Genomic DNA, 22,499 nt, shown 5'->3' on the forward strand with positions numbered 1-22,499 from the left:
ATTAAAATACGTACTGTATGTACCTGTGCTTGAATCCAGTATGGGACCTTTGTCTTCATGCTTCCCAGTCTTTCCTGTGTCTCTCTCCACTGTGTATTGAATTCAAGACAAAGTAACCATACATATGTCCAAGCTTTTGATATTCTACCTCATATATTTGATTTATTAAACAGTATCTTATGTCACCAGCACAGCACAAACCCCCTCGTCTTTTTTTTTTTTTTTAAAGGCACCGTACCCAACTGGAATGGGTACAGTGCAGTGATAGTCACAAACACGTTCGCCATCTACATGGCGGTCTACTAGTAATCAAGGTACTTTACATTAATCTATAGGCTTTATAATACGCACCTATATTCGTCTTCCAGAGTCAAAAGTCTCTTGTGTTCTGACAGTGTGGCCAGTCCCTAAGAGTGACTTCTGAACCCAGATGGATCCCTCAGAGCCCCAAAAGCCTCGAGGCCCCGTTCTGGTATGAGGTGGCAGAACAGCGGGGACAACCCTGAGGAGAACATCTCAATGTTCTTCTGGCTCTTCTTCTCAGTGGAAAGCACCTCGGAGGCGGATCGAAACCAACCCCCAGTTAAAATCATTTTGTGTCGGGGTAAACTCCACAGACACCTCTAAAAGCTCAAGTCAACCCGGAGAGGGAAAAGCATGTGGGCTGGACAGGTGGAAGATGCAACAGAAGCTGATTTACTGATCGAGCCTGACCTCTAGTGGCCGTTGTACAGCAACACAGATGAATGGAAGGTAAACAAACACAAGACCAGGATGTCTTTCTCTCTTCACAACAAGAGGGCATGGAAGTATTGACATGCTCTGCTCGTTGACAGCTTGTATTTTGAAAAGCTCTACCTCTCTGAGATACAGTACCACGATATGTTTTCAAAAATGCATCTGGCCAGGTGGCCAACACATTGTGAATTAGACCTATTATTTTGAGCCACCCTGTGATTCATTTAGGTGGCAAACTGTCAGTAGGCGAGTCAATACTGACGCTAATGACTGAAAGCAGCGGTGGAAGGTGACTAGGTACATTTGCGTGCGTACTGAACTGAAGTACAGTTTTGATGTACTTGTACTATGGTGCCACTTTTTACTTCTACTCAACTACATTTATCATTAAAGATTCAACTAGTTGTTCCCAATATATTTGGTTTGTGACCCTCAAAACTTCTTAAATGGATTTATTTTCTTCTAATTATGTATCAGAATACTTGATTTTCAGGGGAGGGGGTTTGAAAATCAGGACTTTTACTTGTAATGGAATCTTTTTGGATTGGTGTATTGGTACTTTTACTTCTTCCACCACTGCTGTTGAGTGACTATTAATGTAATACCAAGTTCAATCTTTGTAGTCCTGTAGGTTACGTGGTGAAATATAATGTAAATTCTCATGTTTGAGAAGGTTTTGTGAAATATTTCCAGAAAGGCTGATGGTGTTTTTAGTGTTTGTGGAGAGTCTGTAGTAGAGGCATATATTATATTATACATCTGTAGTTAATACATGCTTGAACATGTCAGTCATTAAAGAGAACAATAGAGCATCAATTTTCTGACTTAAAGTAAAATGAGACACACAAGAACATGTAATGGGGTGAAAAGAACATTACCCAAATTAAGTGTCTATCTTGTTATTGCTGTTTTTTCCCCTCCTTTGAATTTATACTTGTTACTCTCCCTCCCTCCCACAGTCCTTCATTTACTCTCTTACTGTCTCCCTCACACTGCATTTCTCACCCTCATGCCATCCCCCCCCAGCCTCTTGAGCATGTTTTCTCTCTCCACACTCGTTCACAGAGAAACCAGAGCTGTCAAGACATGCTGAGCGACGTCTAATTCCCACACAGGGTGTGGCTCTCTGGGTGTGTGTGCATGTCGTAATTCATGACTCACATCGGTGTGTCTGTGTGTTGTTTATCAACTTCTCCACAAGCCTATGTGTGTGTGTGTGTGGACAACCCGATATGAGTCTGAGTACAAACACTGACAGAGGAACATCATTTGCACATACTGTATAGGTTGCAACTGGATTTTCTGGACATTTCTGGTGTTTATACAATATATATTTACATTGGTCCTTGAGAAATCCGATCATCTTTATTGCCTACTAAAGTAAAGACAAAGATTGTACAATATATGCACTTTCTCTTTTTCCTTTCTCTTCCTCCCTCCAAACATAAACATGGCCACTGCGATGTAAAATAAGTTTTTTTTATTGCATAAAAACACAGACTACCAAAAATAATCAATTCATACTACAGCAGAACAGCTGGGTGATTTCCAGAAGTGGGTGAATGTTAATAACACATTCTCTATAGTACATTATATACCCATACAATAATGTCTGAAAAAGCTGGCATTAAGAGAGATTCATGCCTGTAAGTATAAAAGCGTGTTTGTTTTTCTTATTTGACCTCACCTTCACCGATTCTCAGTTAAAACTAGTTGATTCAAATGGGTTAGTTATTTATGCAGCAATTTGCAATATTTATGCAGCAATTTGCTGACTTTGACTATTGACCCAAGGTCAATCATCACGTCTCTTTTTACACTCAACAGTCAAATGATCTTTCGTCAGAACTCTTTCATGTAATAAAAACAACACAGTTTGGTCTGGGCACTAATTTGGTCTTGGCATGGAGAGAAATGTAACCGTTGACAATGATTAAACGTGAGTCAGTAAAACCAGACTGATCAGTTTGATATGACATTCAAAAACACACCAGCGAAGAAGCTAAGGCACCGGCTTCATGCACATCATGTCAGCAGATTGTACACCTTGGTCTCAGTGCCTCATCAAACCAGAAGTAAGCCAAAAGAACATTATCAAATCTTATGAGGGCTTTAATAAAATACATGATTGGTCATCCGTCTGTGACTGAAAAACTATTTTAATCTCTAAAGGAAAGTCTTCTCTCTGAATGGACTCTCTACTTTGACATGACATGAAATCGGAGATTCAGAGTTTATATTGGTCCCTTTAAGACAACATTTTGACACGTTTTCTAAATTTCCACGAGAGATAAATGATCAAGCTTAATGGAAATTCATTTGAATTTGCTTCCAGTTTAGAGTGACAGAGATGGAAAAACTGCAGCCAAGTCAATAAACCGCCACACGCTGCGTCTACTCATCAAGTGTATTAGTAGTAGTGCTCAGAACAGACACAAAGACGGCACAACAAACTCCCACACTTAAACCCCTTTGGTAATAAGTAAGAATATAAAACTCTGGAGACAGCAGAAAAGCGTGCAAACACGACTGTTAAAACTACATTTCTATATGTGTAGATTACATTCAGCTTCTGACTCTAAGCCTTTGCTTCCTTCTTACCTCAAGCACAAACAGAATAAAATACACATTGAAGAACTGAGAGAAACTAATTATAACACGTGGGACAAAACCAAATTATGATTAATATTCCTTTTCCATCCTGTGCAGGTTTTAGTGTTAACTTCTCTTCTACCAAGGTTGTTCTAAAAATAAATCAGGCTAAAGTTATGCTTTACACGTCATTAATTCCCTTAGGTTAAGTGCACTTGGGTGATCTTGCATTGAGAATTACTGGTAAAAAGTACAGATACAACAAGGAAGAAGTCTCACTCAAATGCAGAATGGTAAAAAAAACTACGATGAAATGTACATCTAAAATGTACATTAAAGCAGATGCGACATCCAATTACAGTCCACTTCCAGTAAGAATCACCCCAGGCTTTTGACCTCGAGGGGTTTTCCACTGCCGAACCAAATCTAACTGAACTGAACTGAGCCAACGTGGATCTCTGGTGAAATGGTACAGTGTAAAAACGTTCATTGTCCAGTGCAGATCCAGCTCAGAGTGGAAAGTGGAAATGTGTGCAGGTTTAGTCTTTAAGCAGAGGAATAGAGGTATTTGGTCTTGGCCAGGCCGGTCAGCTCATCCTCGTAGCGTGGCAGGCAGCAGAAGAGGATGGCGCAGCCGATGCAGAGGATGGTGGCTCCCCAGCCGAAGCCGTAGGCCCAGGTGTAGTAATAGTGGCCCTCGAAGAGCTGCTCGTTGAATTTGACGGGGTAGATGATGAGAGCGATGATCTGGAGAACCACTGCAGAGTGACAAGAGAGAGAGAGAGGTGACCTTTTATAAATCAGCCATGCAGCCTTTTGGACGAATATACACCGACACTAACAGCAGGGTGTGGAAAATACCTTCACATGAGAGTGTCAAAGTTACATCCACATAATGATATCTGTGACAACGAGGTGAGTCAGTAACAGCAGGCTAGGCCCTGATAGTCGCCTCGAACAATTTCCAAGCAGTTAATCTTGAGAAAGGGTGTAAAGTATCAGGTGTGATACTTTATCCCAACACAGACTGTTTTATTCATCAGATTTCTTTTTTATTTTTGTTAAATCTGAAACATCCCGACAATTTCTGAAGAGCTTCATGTACTGTTTTGCCTCTGCGAGGTCAGGAGTATGATACTAGAGACCTGACAGAGGAGTAAAAGGAGCCTAGTGAATTTTGAAATATTCTGTAGCGTTCATGGGTTTTGACACTTTCAATTTGAGGGATTGGAGCCAAACAGAAGTGAAGTACTGAGTAAAAATCATATTTTACTATTAAAATCACCCTTTTACCTCCTAGAACACCTTTTTTTGTGTATAACAATGCAACTCACCAACTTTTCTAACCATCACTTCATAAATATAATACTACATTTTATCTATTTAGATTTCTTTTCTAGAACAATTTCACAGTGATTTTCAATCAAAACACAAAACATTTAAAACACAGAGAATGAAATGAACAGAGGGAAAAAAATGAACTCATAAAAACATGGAGAGGAAAATAAAGTGCCAAACTACGTTCAACTCCCTCCGACACATTTAAAAACAAACGTCACAGTTCCTGTGAATTATGACTGGCTGTTTCACCCGTCAGTGAAAGCTGTATGCATCATTGTGTGTGTGTGTGTCTATGTGTCGCTCTGTCACATTCTCCTCCTCAGACTCTCTGTGGGGTTAGTCAGTCACATCAACAGCTAAACCATCTTTTCCCATGGTCACACCAAAACCTTGCCCTTCCCTCTTTCAGCAGCAAAACGTCCAACTCACTTTCTGTTTCCTCGACACCCTTTGTTGCTACGTCAAACCTTCACACATCACCGTGTTCACCCCTTCTCTTTGGGATTGAGGTCTGGTTTTCCTCCCTTAATCACTCCCACTTAAAATATCCTTCCTAAAGCTTGAATTTGACTTTTTCCGGCTTCCTCTTTCACTCCTTTGTTCTTACACATTCTCTTACCCTTTGTCTCTCTGCCTCGCCTTGAAGTCTCATACTCCCTCTCAGTCTGTCCCTGATTTCTTAACAACCTTTCAATGACTTTTAGTATTCATTTGTCAAATTTAATGGAATTTTGTCAGCATTAGACATGACATAAAACGACCTACCTCATAAATACATTTTAATTTCAAAAATCCTAAAATTCTCAATTTACTGATTCTTTAAAACATATTTACTGATTCAAATCTTAATTATGCCGATTTTAGACCATTTTATTTAGGCAAACGTCTTGTATGGCTGCTTGTTTTTAAACAACATTTGACATTTGAGAACTTTGGCTTCTTCTCTTCAATGTAAAAAGGCGTCTTTAGACAAAAACATGTTCTATATATTCTTCAAAGTAAGGTGGTGTTTTGGCATATCAGTAAAGAATTAAGTGGCATATCAAGCTACAGCAGAACTTTATAAAGGCATTCGTGCACGTATACAGTTACTGCTCATTACTGAGGCTTTGAGACAACTGAAACACGGCGATTGTGGTTATTCGTTGTTACCGCCAACTCCTTCGGAATCTACTTCAAACATCTCGAACTAATTTCCAAATGTCTAAGTAGTAATAGTTGCTGAAATGTATAACGTTTGCATGCGTGAGTATCTTACCAACAATGATCAACAAGACTCCAACGAAAGGCAGAAGGGTGACGTTGAGCGAGCCGCACAGAGCCACACAGGAGACGATGAAGGCGAGGATGAGGATGAGGAGGCCAATGATCATCAGAGCAGCCACTGCCTGGGCCCAAGCTGAGGCAACAACACAAACAAGCACACTGGTTAGTTACATGTTAGCAAACGGAAATACTCGTAAAAAAACGTTAAAAGACGGGACATTATTTGTATTATTATATTTTACAGAATTTTAGGAATCTTCATCTCTCTCTCTCTCCCCTCCCCCCCCCCCCCCAACAGCATGAACTCATGATGGCACGTCACACAAGGTTAGGGAGGTTCAGGCTGATATGGAGAGCGAAGGAGGCAACCTGTCTACTTGCTACACACACCACCGCCGCCGCCGCCACACCCTGAACAACACTTTCCCCTCGCTTTGTCACTCCACGATGTTCTGCTGAAATCTTTAATTACAAGGAACTTGTCGTTCCGATACAGTCACAGACAACTCCCATCAAGCGTGGGCGCAGATCTTTGGGCTGAAAAGCGCATGAAGCACTTATAACAGTTTAAAATTGTACCGCACACTTTGTACTAACCCTATGAGGCGAGATAAAACGTGTTTCAGTTTTTACTGTGTAAAATATAATCTGTGTTCGGAAACCTCTCACTCTTCTTTCACAAGTGTTCTGAACAGGTTTGAAATATAAACCTGTCTATGCATTAAGATTTACACATGCAGATCAACTATCATCATACAAACGGTCTATTATTCAAATAAACTAACACTAATGCAGATAATCCTGACATTTTTAAATGTATTAAAACTACAGCCAACCCCACTGTGTGCATTTTAAACATGCAGTTACACCCAATACGCCGTTACTTGATCGGCCAACACCCTGAATTATTCACACCTGCGTGTGTTCAGGCCAGTCCCTACCTGCCTCAGCCTGACATACTCTCATCCTGCACAAACCGACACACACCAGACTAGTTCGACCGGTTTCATTTCTCGCCGATGAAGCGGCAGGAAGTAAAAGCTACTGAACGCTGTCATATCACACAGTTACTTTCTGAATCTGTGTGTTGGAAACCAACAAAACACTAAAAAGAAAATAACTGGCAGATCAATTGGTAAAGAAAATAATAGTTAGTTGCACCCTTGTAATTTTATATTGAATCATCAATATATTGCGGGATATGGTACATTTTCAGGAAATCCAATTGAAAAGCTGTAAATGGATAAAATACACGGACTGGAATGTCTGTTTTCAGCTAATCCATAATTCAAATCAATGTGTTTCATTGCATTTATGCAAAAATCATATGCAAATCAAATGTTGCTATAAAGCTGTCAAACTGGCATTTCTTTAGAATATTGGTTGATGGGTATATATCGCCCTTCCCTTCAGAAATGACTAATTTTAACAAATAATTATCTACGTCTCATGTTTTTTGCCAATGATGCGCTCGTGCCAAAACATGTTTACTCCTGTAGTTCACAGGAAAAGCTGCAGCTTCCACATAACATACGCATGCTTGGGTCCATCGACTGCACGGTCATGTTTTGATTCCTCAGTTTTCAGTTCCCCAACATATCCCCACAAGTATTTAGACCAGAACTGTAACTCAAGAATGCTCAGAGGAACCTCGCAGCAAAAATGTATCCGAGATCCAGCCAGAGGTTCTCTGGCAGCTGTTTTAACCCCTTCAGTCCTGCTGAGAGCAGCAGCAGCAGACAGTTCAGTTCAAACTACTCGATCTGAAACTTCAAATGAGTCCAGAAAATAAATGAAAAAAATACTTCTTACATTACGGGAATTAATTAAAAACATTTGTGTTTTAACATCTCTAGTTCCCACTCATAACTGCCAAGATGGCGTGAAGAAAGTGAAGGTCCTCCCCCTCCCCCATACCCACAAGTTCTCATCAAACCATTGTGTAAACATTAACAAACACACAGGAACACATGCACACAATAAGACAAAAACAGGAAAGGTTGTGGGGTTTGGAATTTACATCTAGATAAGACAAGTCACTTCACAGGAACGAGGATTTTAACCAACGATTACTGCTGTAATGTTGCTTTGTAAACATATAGAGGACATTAATGACCACTTTCTCTATTCATCTTAAATCAATTAAGAAACAGCTATAAACTCAAAGAGTCAAAGGAGATGTCCGACCAACAGTCCAAAAACACAGAACATTCATTTTAAAAAGCAGCAATTTCTCACATTTCAGAACCATCGAATCTTTGCTGTTTTTGTCTCAAAACAAATCCAGATTATCAAAATGTTCTTTTGGTTATCAATTAATGAACTAATCATTGCAGCCCCACATTGCACCGTGTCAGATAATTGCTATAATAATTGATGGGCTTGAGGTCGACAGGTTAGCACTCGGGTTATACAGTAATGACTTTAAACAATGTTTATAGCAGCCATCAAAAGAAACCACTAACATGTTGATGAATGCAGCTCATGAGAGCTCAGATGGAAGCATTCGTACCATCGGCCATGTCTCCATATGGAGCTACGTGCCGTTTAGCTTCTCTAGCCGACTTCCACAGAGTCTGATAAAAGCAACAGTGCAGTCTTTGTTGTTCAGCGTGGGATTGTGGATTAACACAAATACAACCTGAGGAGAGCGAGTGAGAGGACACAAGTCTGCTTTGTTCACAGTTATTGTTCAACACACTTTCAGAGAGTGTGTGTGTGTGCGTCAGTGACTTCATGCGTCTTTGGTTGGACGTCTGCACTGGAGGAAAATCTCATTAACACTTTGTCTATAAATATCCATATTTGTGAGAACACGTCTGACAGACGAACATCCTTAAAGCTCCTTCTTACCCGCTTTTATCAGGAGAGTAGGTCACAAACTATGTCAAATATTCCAACTCAGCCAGAGGCGTTGTGAGGTTGTGGTTCAAAAACTTGCTGAACCAGCAAACCGATACCGACCACTCTCCGTTTGGTTTTTTAGAATTAAATGATTTTAGAACTCAACTCTGTTTTCGTAAGGGAGTCTCGAGAAGAGCAGACATCTGGGATGTTTTATTGTTAGTGGTATTATTAGAAGTAGTTGTTCTAGTAAAAATAGAGCTGTGATGGTATACTGTTGGTGTCAGCCAGGTGTAGCACAAGCAGCTGTCGTAGCAAACATGTTCCGCTTTCTTGCCTTTAGAAACAATAGTTGTATAAAGTAAAGCATGAACACAGCGACGGGAAGACTTCCTGAATCCTGGTCTGCTGGCTGGGAATGTGCTGCCCCAGTCACAGTTTCTATCCAGCGTGTTATTAAATCAATCTGGAATGACATTGCTTCACTGTGTATATTAAAATCAGATTAAAGAAGAAAACGTGCCGTATTTCCTGGCAGTGGTTGTTTTTAGGGGGAAGCAGCCGGTTTCAGAGCCGCCATAGGATCTGTTCCATTGGAGGACTTTTAGACTTCATTATTGAAGTATTTTGACAGGTACAGACAGGTGTGTAATTAAATCATTTTCTATAGCTGTATTTTCCCACCCCACAATATGAGGAGGGGGGGGGGCCTCTCTTTGATTCTTTAAAAGTTTTCTATCTTGGAACCATTGATGTTGAGGGCCTTAGACACTTTATGTGATACCGGGGCTACGCAAATAAACTTTATGAAGAGGCATGTGAAATTCTAAGTGAACTTGAACAAAAAGGCTGTTGGGCATAATTTACAGCACCTCCATGAAACCTCCATCATGCCTCCTGTATTTGCTCAAGCTGGGAATGATAAAAAAAAAAAAAGCGAGTGAATCATAGTTAAGACCAAAGTTCAGTCCGCCTGACTGACTGAAAGTGTTGTAGGCCTCAGTCCTCCTCCGCCGGGAGTTTTGGATCGTATTCAGAGGTCGAGTCCTTCAAGTTACAAGAAGTGAATGTTGAATTTTACACCCCAGCGAACCATACACATCACCAGATCATGCCACAGGCTGTGCTAACGCTCATAGTCTTACTGTTTAGGAGGACCTGGATAGGGTGTAATGGAGTGTAAACAGACACTTACGATACTCCATGAGCGACTTGCAGTCCCAAATGTCATTCCTGCCTCGGCACTCCTCCCACATACTGGTGTAGTGGGAATTGCCTTCCTCATCCTCGACCCATCCCGATGTAGCCGCGATGGCGATAATGTCAAAAATAATGGCGAAGAGCAGCAGCAAGGGCACGATCCACTTGCACCGGGGGTAGGCGATCCCGCAGCGAAACATGACCGACGATCGTAGTGTGTGGAGCGGGGTTGAAAGAAAGAGGAGGACGAGCCGTGTGGAGCGAGCGCGGTGTGGTGCGTCGGATTATATAGTGTCCCGTGCGTCTTTGCGCAAAGAGAATGTCTTGTCAATAGGTGTGGTGTGGACAGCATACGAGATTAAAAAATAAAGCCCCACCCGAGTGTGTCATGTAGTTTCGGGACCTGAAGGGCTGGGCTTGTCTGGCTGTAGGAGCTGAATCAGGCCCAGCCCCATTCACTGTGTCATTTTACACCCTCCACAAAAGATAACTGTTGAGGCGCCTGTTTAACCTGATTCCGGACTCCAAGCAACGATTTGTAATGTTTGTAAACTTGGTGATTTTCGTAGGTTGGGGATTTGAACAGGTAGCGATGGACTGGGCAGTGAGTGGGCGGGGTGTGAGAGGAAAGGTAGAGAAGAAGAGAAGTGAGAAAGTAGGTGAGTAAATGCAGTAAATAAAGTGACCACGAGATGACAGCCCAGCGCACTCTAACAAGGAAAGCTGTAGTTATAAGTTACAGAGAAAGAAAGATACAGAATTATTGTATTTCTCCAGTTCTCCAAGACTTAAATATATTTGTCACCACATAAATCTGAGGTATTGACTTTTTCTAGTCGAGGTTTAATACCAACAGGGCTATTTGTTCTGTGGTTTAAGAAATTGGAATACATTAACACTGATGAGAAACTATTTTAAAAAGTTTTAGAAAGAAAGTTAGCTCGTGGCTTAGTGTAAGCTCCGAATTTTAGTTAATTTGTATTTTATTTGTTTATGTATTAGTTTTATTTGTTTCTTGCAGATTTTAAAGCTCTTTCAAATAAAATGGCGAATTCATATTTAAGTACTTGTCACTGGGCGTTACTATTTTGACACTTTAATGCATTTATTCTATGATTTATTGTGGTAATTGTTGTTGACGAACTTTTTACGCAGCTGTCTTGACCATGTCCCCTTTTTAAATAAGGGTTAAATCAAATAAAAAAATAAGAAATGTGTGTGACCTCCCTTTCATTATGACAAATAAAGTAAACAAGAAAGAAAGTATCGCAAACGTTAACCACTTTGGTTTTGCTTTTATGAAGTGTATTGTGACTGCCTCATTTTAAGCTGCTAAAATAAGACAGTCAAAATACACTTTATAGTTTATATTTATGTTAGTGGTTAGTGGCTTTTATTTTGTTCATGCTTCATTTGTAGTGCTTGCACAGGATCAATAAAGTTAATCTTATTTCATGATAAAAGAGTGGAGAAACTTAACACATGCAGATGTTTCCAAACAGGACAAAACCACTCAGCGTTAAAATGATGTGAATAAAGTGCTGTGGCCTTCAGTCACCATACCTTGTTCCACTTGAACACCTGAGGGAGATTTTGTTGTTTTCACACTCTGCCACCATCAAAACACCAAATGAGGGAAACTCTTTTGGCAGACTGGTAAACATCTGGAGTCAATCTATCGCGCTTCATAACGGTGAATAACAGAACAACTCTCGTGACACTTTGACAGCAGGCTTTGTGATTCTAGTGGGATACAGGAGACACTTTCTCATTCACGTTAAGCCTCTTCTACATTTAAATCAAACTGAAACAAAAACTGTATGAGCCCACAGAGTCTGTCACCGATACAAGAAAGAAATGTGGGTGTTATTACTCTGATGTCCACCGTGGGGAGACATTAGTCTGTGTTTGTGGATGTAGATAATACTATCAGCAGAATGGATTTTCATTTAAATATTGAGAGTAGCTACTGTGAGGTGAACTCTTGTTTTATGCTCACATCATTTATTCTTTGAGAGAGGAGTTTAGAGAATGAGTATGTATTTGTGTTTTTGTCTGTTTACATAAGCAACAACACTGGTTGAATGAATAAATGCTACTGTAAAATAATACAGGATGTGCCACAGAAGACCCAATCATAAAGTGTTGATTACCACTGCTTGTGTAAAAGCAATATTCTAAGGACATCGTTTTGAAATAATGAGAAATAAATATAAGACAACTGATAATGGTTTGTATTGTTTTATTTGTGCTGTGTCAGGACAATACATTAACATATAATGACTATAACATGGTAGAAATAACTGCATGACGACATTGGATATTATACTATCTCGGATACAAAAAAATACAAAAGATAACTTGACAAAAACCATTATACGAGTCAAAGTGCAGTTTGAGCTGAGGTTGTGTTTACATAAACCAGGGAGTTATGATACTGATTCTTTGGCATTATAAAGAATACAGTAAAGAATAGCTTTAAAGAGCAAGAAGCAAACACAACTCAAACTGAGTTGATCACCTGAGTGCAATCTTAAGTGCCTTCAGTCTCTTTATTTTTAGGGGTATTGCAGTTTCTTGCATGTCACAGAGATACAACCCTCAGTCAAAGCAGGCCAACAGTAACAGTAAGGATAGAATACATTTGAGGTCATAAATTTGATGACTTTTTGACTTGTGAATAACATGTCTCTCCTTTTTTTTTAAATCCAAGAGGAACAAAATAACATGAATTAATTTGTAAAGATAACATCCCAATTCAAAAATCATGGTCTTCCTTATCCAGTGCTGATAAGGTGGCTTTATCAAACTGCCAACTACCATTGGATGTTTTCACAATCAGTTTTAACTTCCTGTCTGGTTTAAGCCAAGAAATTTGCTCTCCCTCGATCTCAGCTTGCGTCAACACTTTATGGCCCAATCCCAATGTCCCCCCTAAGGCCTTAGACCCTGAACCCTCAGAGGCTTACTGACGTCACCTGTTAAATGGTTGAGTGTGAGAGACTGTAAGGGCTTGAAATACGAATGGGACCACGTCAAAAAATATTATGTCCAATTGAGGGTATTCATTTTAACTTTTTACTCCATGATGTAAACGTCTTCCAGGCTCGTTCCTCACAAGATGAGAGGCCATTTTTGATTATCTATTTACTGGATTTTGTCAAACAGCTTCAAAGACTAAATTAATTGTTTGATGAATTAATCTGTGTAATATAATCTGCTTCATTCCTCTGATTTCATGCGTTCTTATGTTCAATCTTTCATCCTTAATGTTTCTGAGTAAATGTAATATTTCAGGCTGAGCACCCATGTGCCGTCCTCTTTGTTGACCTTTTTTAAAGTCTCCATGCTTCCACTAATAACCCCTGTTTAACATCACATTGCTATGAATTGTGGGTAATTCTCTTGGGCAAAGCCTGCAGCAATGCAGATTTACGGAAAGGGTTCATAAAGGGCTCAAAATGTCTGCGAGAGGGACCTCCAACACCCAACGATTTGACAGTGGGACAGCCCTAAATTGGGATTGGGCCTATGCCTTTATGGCATCCAGTATATCTCACTAACTTCCTGTCTTCCTGTTGTCCCTGGGCTCACTTCCGCTCAACAAGACGCCGTGCATCACACTGTCATAAATCTGTTCGGTCCTCACCGAAACAGCAGCCTGGCTTCACTTACTGTAGGTGCTGGCACACGTGGTGCTTTGGGACCACATTTGTTGATGTTATTGTGCTGCCAGGCTAAGTAATGTGGACATGTGATTTTGTTTTTTTACTTGGACCCCCACACCTTTTTATCAATTTTATATTTTCTTCCTTATCTGAAGCAAGGGTCGAAAAGGATAGAGGGTGTCGTATGTATTAAATAAAACTGACTTGACCTTTGTCCTGTTTTGCTCTGCTCCCTTCTTTTCCTCTGTGGCCCCTCCATGATGTTTGCCTGATGTCTATTATTTTAATGTCATACCATGGTATGACATTAAAATAATAGACATCAGGCTGCAGTTAACTGCAGTTATAATCTGAACAAGGCCTTTTCATACACAACTAAAAACAGGTTTCATCCCAACATGCTCATGCACATAATCACATTCAAGCACTGAATACATGGCGGTGTTTTAACTGAGCTGACCGAGGTTTGGTACTGCGCGAGTCCTGGCATATAACAACAAACCTGTACACGTTCAGTATGACCACCAGGAAGTTCTTAACAGTGAAGAACAGCAGCATTTGGTGGAAGACGTTGTAGTAGATCATGACGGTGAGCCTGACCACTAGGAAAGGCCCGTCTTGGATAAACAAGGCCGTCACGATGCTCCAGATGTCCGTGCTGTACTTGGACAACAGGGACACCTCGCCGACCTCCTGCTCACCCTCACTGTCTGGATTGGATTTCACCACTTTAAAAAAAAATGGGGAGACAAACAAAAAAACAGGACCTCAGAGTCAAAGTAACAGTCTGTTGTATTGATTTCTTTGTTTAATTGATTTAACCTGCTACTAAATGGACCTCACTATTGGACCCCACTGCTGTTTCAAAAGTCAAAAATGCCTCTCAAATACTCATTGCCAGATTGTTCTTTGCTATTCAATGCCAGACTTTCCAACGCTTTATCCCGGACTGATTTCCTGTTGTCGACCCTTCCTACCCCTTATCTACCCGTCTCGCCTGACTCACTAGCCTTTTATTCCTGACTTGCAATCGTTCTGCCTGCTGTTTCTGCTGCTCTGCCACTTTGCTGTAACACTCTGTACCTGTTGAGTTTACATTAAAAGCCAAGGGAAAATCAGAAGTATAGCCATCAAGGGTGGGAGTAACAAATTACATTTACTCTTGATAATGGCGTTTTTTGAATATCTCTACTTTATTGTTTATTTTTTATTTCAAGTAGCCTGCTTAGTTGCATCAAGTTGCATCCATTACAGAGTGCAAAAGTCCCACGAAAAGGTGATAACAGCTCCACAAATTTGACTCTCCGGAAGTGATACATGTTGTAGTTTGAGCTCACTGGCAGAGTGGGGATGCGAGGGGGTTATCGGTTAGTGAATAGTACAAAACATTAAAAACAATTTAATCAAACACCAGCGACGCCTTAATTGACCAAAATCAAACACGCCCACAATGTCGAGTGACCAGGTGCATGCTGCATGATCTGGCAAACATGCTAAATGCTATAATGCTTAAGGTGGATCCTGCAGGTGACTTTCTGCTGTTAGTGACAATAATCGCTGATGTGACTGCAGAGCTTCGTTCAGCCGAAACCTTTGTTTGAGGATTTGAGGAGTGAAGGGTGGAGTTTATCTTGTTTATTGCTCGCTACAAATCGGTGTTGTGTCGGCCTTGATTATGTTTACCAGCAGACAGTGTGTGGCTGGTATTGATATCACTTTTTGAGTCTGTGTGTTTGTCATCATGGCAGAACGTGGTTGTGGAGACAACGTAGCGGAACTATCACAGAAGCGGTTTTGAGTACTTTGCCATGTGTTAATTAATGTCTGTGGACAGATTTTGTCACGAGCTAGAGTCACAACCATGCAAGATGCATATTCTAAACTTTACAGGTGTGTAGTTGAGATCAAAATGAATAACGAGTTTGAAGATGGGTGTGGTCCAAGCAAGCATGCAGGACGTAGGAGATAGGAAGGGATGGGCCCCCTTCCCCACTTCACGCCCCTGGCCTGATTTAGCATCACGGTTGTTTTGATGGTTTCTAGTTTATTCTACTGTTAATTCTATAAGAAAAGTCAGATTATTTAATTTATGTAGCTTGATAATGCTTGTTGCTCCTGCCGTAGTGTCTATATATATATATATATATATATATAGATATAGATATATATAGATATATATATATATATCTATATATATTGGCATTTTCATTTAATTGTTAGATTTTTTCCTCTTTTCTGGTTCATTTCAATCCCTTTAAGTACATATTTACACAATACTTTTCCTTCAGTAAATTTCATTAAAGTAGCTTTAGTACAATATTCTAGTACTCCTTACATCCCTGATGAACATGTTGCATCTGTCTGCAACACTTTGTGTTTACACGGCATGCAAACATACTGGACATGACTGCACTAACTAACAAAAAGACACACCCATGTGAGCGGACACAAACACAAACTGAAGGAAAAGCAGCTTCCTTTGTGAACACAACAGAAAACTTTGCATTCAAGCTCTGAGTGCTCTAAATGCATTATGACGGTAAAGCTATACATGAAAGTATCACTAAAAAGAACCTCAACATCCATTTGTAAGATATATAATGTTGGGTTATGACTGATTGACATCATTACTGGGGTTGTCCTTTCCGAGAACAAAGTAACGTTATAATGTTCTTTCTTTCTGTCTTTAATGAAACACCATCCTTTGTTCCCTCAGATTTGAGAAGGCAGGTTTACATCCTTTTCTCTGCTCAGTGTACATACAGCACTGGTCTGGACGCTGCTGACTAAACACGTTGTTTGGATTGTCCCACACTGAGAGGATGTCATGTACAGCAGTGCACGGCTGTAACTGCTTAATAAGCACCAAAATTATTTGTTGAAGACACAAACACACACTGACCAGACATATGTAGGGGGAACTGCAGCATGCTCCAAGTCCATACAGATAAGACAATGTAGACCAGCTGAGGACTGGTCTCTCTGGAAAAGACACAGAAAATACAGTCAAAGTCAGTCTGCTTTTACTAATTAATGCATTGATGTAATGTCATGATTTGGTGACACAGATTATGTAAGCTTGCCTTAAAAGTGCTTATGTTCCCTTTGTGTCTATTGTTTGTACATGTGTGTGAACATACTTATATGTAATGCATGATTAGCCACCCACTTGACATCTGACAGAGTCTCACTAGTAAATTCGAGGATGTCTGCTGCAGTGCCAACAAAAATGAGAAGAAGTTGCGAGAGCTCCTCACGCGTGACTCCGCCTCCCAGTGGGAGGAGCCACTTCCCCACGATGAGGAGGAGGAGCAGGATCTGATAAAGAAACAGGGGCAGCTGTTCTGAACAGTCAGTCGATAACACCTGGTTAAAATTATTGAAAAAGAGGAGAGATTGAGAGTTATTTCTCTGTCAGAAACTTAATGGTTTGCATCCTTCAATATGAAGCTGGCTCTCAGCTCATGTGATGCTGCCAGTTTCTATCAGATATTATTGTAGACTCTTACATCCCTGTTATAACTATAATAGGCAGAGATTTCTTTACTCCATTTATGGACCCAATATTTGTTGCGATACATGTTGAGTCCTAATCCAAAAAGTCATTATTTAAAGAAAAAGGCTGGGGACATTCTATATTTCACTTTTTGTCAACAAATCCAATGAAAAGACCAAAACTTAAAAATGTGTTAGTTTGTCTCTCAGTAATCAGTACTCTGACTGAAGACGTGAATCCTTACAAATAGGTCACAATTACATACTTTCATCTTTTAAAATAGCACCCACCAACATCTGTCATTAGATTAGATTAGAAAGCATAAGAACTGTTTTTTTTTTTTTTTAAACACAATGTATTTTTGTTTTTGGCGTCGAGTACCCGAGGGTCGCTGGCTTTTTCCTGCTGGTAATTGAGCTCCAGGATCCAAATGGAGGGAATAATACTGATGAGAAACAGAAAGATAGGAGGAGAAAACCTGCAAGATAAACAAAAGACCTTCATCAACACAACTTCATAAAGACGCATGGGGAAAAAGATGGAAATCAAACCTCAATTTTGTGTTAAAAAGTCACACACCAGGAATTTATAAAATTTTAAAGCCTGGTTATAAATATTACAATTGTTTAGGGCTAAAACGAGTATTCAATTAGTCAATTGACTAATCATTTAACCATTTTCCAAGCAAAATGTTCTGGATTTAGTTTTGGAATTTGAAGATTTGCTGATTTTGTCTGTCTTATATTAAGTTAAATACAATATCTTTGGGTTTTAGACTGTTGACGTTTGAAGATGTGTTCTTAGGTTTTTTTAATTTTATGATGCATTCTATAAACAGAACAATAAATTGAGATGAAATGATAATGACTGTAAGAGCCAAATTCAATTTGCTGTAAATAATTTACTTGTATTTACATGTTTAACTTTAATCACATCTGTTTCTACTTTGAATGTTACAAGGATGTTGTTATCATTTGTTATGGTAAGAAATACACGTAAGTGACAGACTTCTTTCACTTTAAGGACACTTTGCGACAGTTAGTTACGGTTGTTAGTAATAACTGGAGCAGAATGGATCCGCAGTTTTCCGACCGTGTCATATGGAACGTGCTATGTGCATTAAGTTGTGGAACAATTTGTGGATCCTTAAAGTGTGTCGAGGTAATCGGCGTACTTTTATGAAGAAAGGAAGTTGTTTCACTAACTTGTACGAGAGAAATTGGATCAATAAAACACGTTTTGCTTTAGGACCAGAAACACCCGTCAACGGTTTACACTAAAGGTTTGGACGCTACAATGAAAATAATAAGTAGCTGCAGCCCTACAATTGTATTCTATTATCACTTTGCTTTCAGTTCACTATATATCAAGTTACTAGCACATGATACATGTCTGCTTCTTGTAAGGCTTAATAGTTAAACAGGATAACAAAACATGTTTTGGACATCTCTGAGCATGAGAAAGGAAATGAATGGGTGGATGCTTCTCTTATACAATCTTACATACTGTAGCCGATTGCACTGTTTTTAATTATTATTGTGTATTAAATAAGAATATCTGCTGTCATTGAATGTTCAACAAAAACAACAACTAATATCTTAGGGCGGTGATGGAAGTGATAAAAACCGGGAAGTTGACAAAAGCTTAAAATATCCATGCATTATACTCTAAATCTATTCAGCATAGAAAATATCTTCAAACCAGGTTGTTAAGATTAGTTTTACACAAAAGAAAATCCTGTACGTTCCAGTAAAGTTGCACCCTCAGCATGACAGTTCTATAATTTAGAAACACTTACATGCATGCACCTCATCTTACCATTTATAATCTTGTCCCTTTCGAGTCTTAAGGGTTATTATCATTTCAATGACAAGCGGCAGCAAGAGGATAGCGAGGAACCAGTAGTAGACATCTTCCATAAGTCCTGTCAAAAAGCCGATGCTGCCCAGAGAGGCGAGGATAAATAACGCTCTGGGTATAATCGCACATATAAACTTGCACATCTTGCTGCTGGTTGAAGGTCAGTATCGTGCACCGCAGATGTCCCCGTTATTCCTGAAAAGTTAAGATCCCAGTAAGCTTCAACAGTGAGGGGGAAAAAATTGGATGTAGTTTTTTGAACAAAGTGTAAGCCACGCCTATAAAGGATGGCCCGCCCAGTTTTAACTGACAGGAGACGACAGTGAGGCTATGCTGGACTCAGTGGGCTGCTATTATATGACAAACCGAGGTGTCTCATAACATCATTCAGAATTAATCAATGATTTATGAATGACAACATGGGTACGTCCCTAAAATATGCAAATGTGCAGGAGAGGGCAGCATCACATCGTCTGTTCATTCATCAGGCATAACAACAAGGGTACATCCCAAGTCTCTTAATTGCATCCCCGTTTCCCTCACTTGGTCCTTTCCTTGCGTCTTAGTCCCTCCCACCAGGGATGCATGGAGAGATGCAAGGAAACCATGCGAGGAGAGAGGAAACGAGGAAATATGTTTTAAGAGAGATGAGATGTCCTTTGCTCAGTTGCATCACGTGAAGGATGTCTGTTTCTGATGATAGAGAATCAGCTGATCACAGCTGGATCAGCTGGAGAGACTTTTGAGAAGTTTGAGTCTGTTCACATGATCACTGTACTTAATAATAGTAACTAATAATACTAATAACCAGTGGCGGGCCGTGCATTTGATACCTCGGCCTTCACTGCTGTCCTGCAGCTGAAACACAGCTACGGTTATTATTTGTTTCGTGTAGAAATGAAGCCAACACCTGTAAATACACTAACTGCAGAGAATACTGCGTCTCCTTTCTGCTCTGACTGCAGCTGGGACTGCTGCCTGAGGCTTCTGTGACAGTACCCGCCTGTGAGTACTTTTGGGCGGCGGAGGGGCTCACGGCAGCACCCGCTGCTCGTTCACGACAGTGCAGAACGTACGTGCTTTAACGTCAAAACACCAGAAAAGTCTCCAATAACACCAGAAAAAGTCACTAGATTTGTCGCTAGTAGCTTTTGACAAAAAAAGTCGCCATGAGGGTTTGGAAAGTCGCCAGATTAAGCGAGAAAGTCGGCAAGTTGGCAACACTGGCACCGGCTAAATATGTCCCCAGAGCAACATAGGACGTAACAATGGTTCCTATCACATATAAAACCAAACAAAAATCCATCTTCATAAACCAAGTTGTACAAATAATAATATACAAACAAGCATATTAGAGCTACTGCAGATGTAGAAACAAACGCATTTAACTTACCAGAGCTGCTGTTGACTATTTAAATCTTTGTCTATCTTTGTCAATAAAGAGTTTAATCTCACGGTTGTTCAGTACATTCGTGCGTTTTAGTTCCAGTAAGAAGCCCTTCTCGATTCATGGACGCCAGTGAAGACAGTCGAGACTCCCCAGTTGTATGTTGGGGAATATTTCTATGACTATTCGGGAGAAGGAAGTGAAGGTTTTCAATCAATATCAAATAAACAGAGTCTGATGAATGATCAAAGTTGTAAAGTCAATTTATTGCGTGGCAAGCAAGGAGAACAGATTCACAGACACGTATTGCAGAGTCTGATGAGAATGCCCCACGAATCATCTCCGTACATTCTAATTTATACCCAATAAGGAGACGAGAAGGAGGGGGCCATGTCTTGCATATTTGCTCTTAACACCTCGAAAGCGGATCTTCTGCTGTCGTCTCATATGGAAACTTTTGCGGTCACAGCAGGTGTTTCCTGTTGTACATCTTACAGAGAAATATGCTGAGGACATGTTAAAACATTTTTTACCGTTACATTCCACTCTTTTGATTACATTTTAATCACTTCAATATTGCAAAAATATGTTTTTGTGAGACAAAGTCTCTGGTTGTTTTAAGCAAGCAATACAGTTCAATAACCACAAAAATAAAAACAAAAAGATAAAAATCAAGAACTGTCTTCACACCCGAGTATCGAAATCATCCAAGGAGTCAGTGTCGCTGTCGAGGTTGTCAGGAATAGGGAACAGGTCAAGTCGTTGGTCGTTAGTTGCCACACGAGTATACATAGTCATCTGTTTGGCGAAGAGCTGAGAGATCATGTGTCTGATCAGTGGGATTACACAAAGTACAAATACAAAGAAAGCACATAGGATAATGGCGGCTTGTATCAAAATCCCCTTCCATGAGTACCATAAATCTGTAAGCCAGTCTGGAGGCAGAGTACCATCTTTAACCATAGCTTCCTGTATTTCAGTGATGTTGCGAATCGCTTGTGCAATAATATGACCATCAGCGTCGTTTTCTGGAATAAAAGTACAACAGTATTCCCCAACAATAGCACAAACGCCACCCTGTGATGCAGTCAGTTGACCTAAAACCAGTCTATTTTGCACAATAGACCAAACAGTATCTCAAAAGGACTCAGATTGCTTCGTGTTCGTTTTCTCATTCTCATGTCCATCAGAACTAGAGGCAGGGCTTTTGTCCAAGGCAGACCTGTGTCAGCACAGCATTTTGCTAACTTGGTCTTAAGTGTTCCATTTTCTCGTTCAACAGCGCCACCACTGGCTGGATGGTAAGCACAGTGTGTTCTTAAGTCGATACCCAAGTATGCGCTTAGTTCTGTAATGGCCTGATTGACAAAATGAGAACCATTGTCGCTTGATATTTTAGCAGGAATGCCCCAACGGGGAATGATTTCAGAAATCAGAGCCTTTGCTACCGTTGCAGCAGTTTGTTTACTCGATGGAAAAACTTCAACCCACTTGGACCACATGTCTACCATCACAAGACAGTGTTTCTTACCTTCAGATGGAGATAGCTCAACAACTACGCTCTTCCGGAGTGGACAACGTCTGCATAGCTGTAAGAGAAGAGGAAGCTGAGACAAATGAGGACATGAGAGCAGAAGAAGTGGGGACAGGAAGTCGAGCAGCAGCTTTTGCAGCAGCGTCTGTTCCCAGTCGGTAAGCGCCTCGCATTGTGCAACGAATGGACCCAAATCCCGCCACTGATCCTCGCGTCCTTTTGTCAGCGAGATGTGTGGAGCTGAATCTGGAACATCAAACAGTTCTTTCTGTGATGGAGTCAGAGAAACAGATACAGCAGATCTATAAGTAGACCAAAACAGTGTGGAACAGGCAATTGCATCATTGAGGCCTTCAAAAAACTTGTCCTCATAGCAAACATCTTGTCCTCTAGAAATGTGTGAGGTGCAGTGTAGATGTTTGTAGTTCATGCGGTCGGCATGTGGTTGGGTGGGTTGTCTTTGGCCTCCCTCAACTCCTAGCGTCATCTGTTTGACAGCTTGAAGCATCGCAAGCTGAGCTCTTTCTCCAGTTTGTTTGGAGAGCTTTTCCTGTCTAGCTTGAGTGTCATTGT

The 22,499-nt window shown here is 40.3% G+C and overlaps 2 protein-coding genes across 3 annotated transcripts; both read right to left on the reverse strand.

The window, feature by feature from the left end:
* Nucleotides 1-2,203: 2,203 nt before the first annotated feature.
* Nucleotides 2,204-10,340, reverse strand: perp (p53 apoptosis effector related to pmp22). Its single transcript, XM_076075673.1, has 3 exons — nt 9,977-10,340; nt 5,930-6,070; nt 2,204-4,088 (listed from the first exon to the last, which is right to left on the reverse strand). The coding sequence occupies exons 1-3, from the start codon at nt 10,179-10,181 to the stop codon at nt 3,877-3,879; spliced, it is 558 nt and encodes a 185-aa protein (XP_075931788.1). The 5' UTR covers nt 10,182-10,340; the 3' UTR covers nt 2,204-3,876.
* Nucleotides 10,341-12,206: 1,866 nt separating this feature from the next.
* LOC142931650 (transmembrane protein 26-like) lies at nt 12,207-19,257 on the reverse strand. Of its 2 annotated transcripts, none has more exons than XM_076075671.1 (5): nt 18,964-19,257; nt 17,527-17,623; nt 16,819-16,967; nt 16,552-16,631; nt 12,207-14,377 (listed from the first exon to the last, which is right to left on the reverse strand). In XM_076075671.1, exons 1-5 carry the CDS (start codon nt 19,146-19,148, stop codon nt 14,070-14,072), a joined length of 819 nt encoding a protein of 272 aa, XP_075931786.1. In that variant the 5' UTR covers nt 19,149-19,257; the 3' UTR covers nt 12,207-14,069. The 2 variants fall into 2 exon arrangements, with proteins under 2 accessions (XP_075931786.1, XP_075931785.1); XM_076075670.1 differs by having other exon boundaries at nt 16,819-17,015; nt 18,964-19,256.
* Nucleotides 19,258-22,499: the final 3,242 nt, after the last annotated feature.

This window comes from Anarhichas minor, unplaced genomic scaffold (genome assembly GCF_050575085.1).
Source record: "Anarhichas minor isolate MPS153535 unplaced genomic scaffold, ASM5057508v1 ptg000054l, whole genome shotgun sequence".
NCBI lineage: Eukaryota > Metazoa > Chordata > Actinopteri > Perciformes > Anarhichadidae > Anarhichas > Anarhichas minor.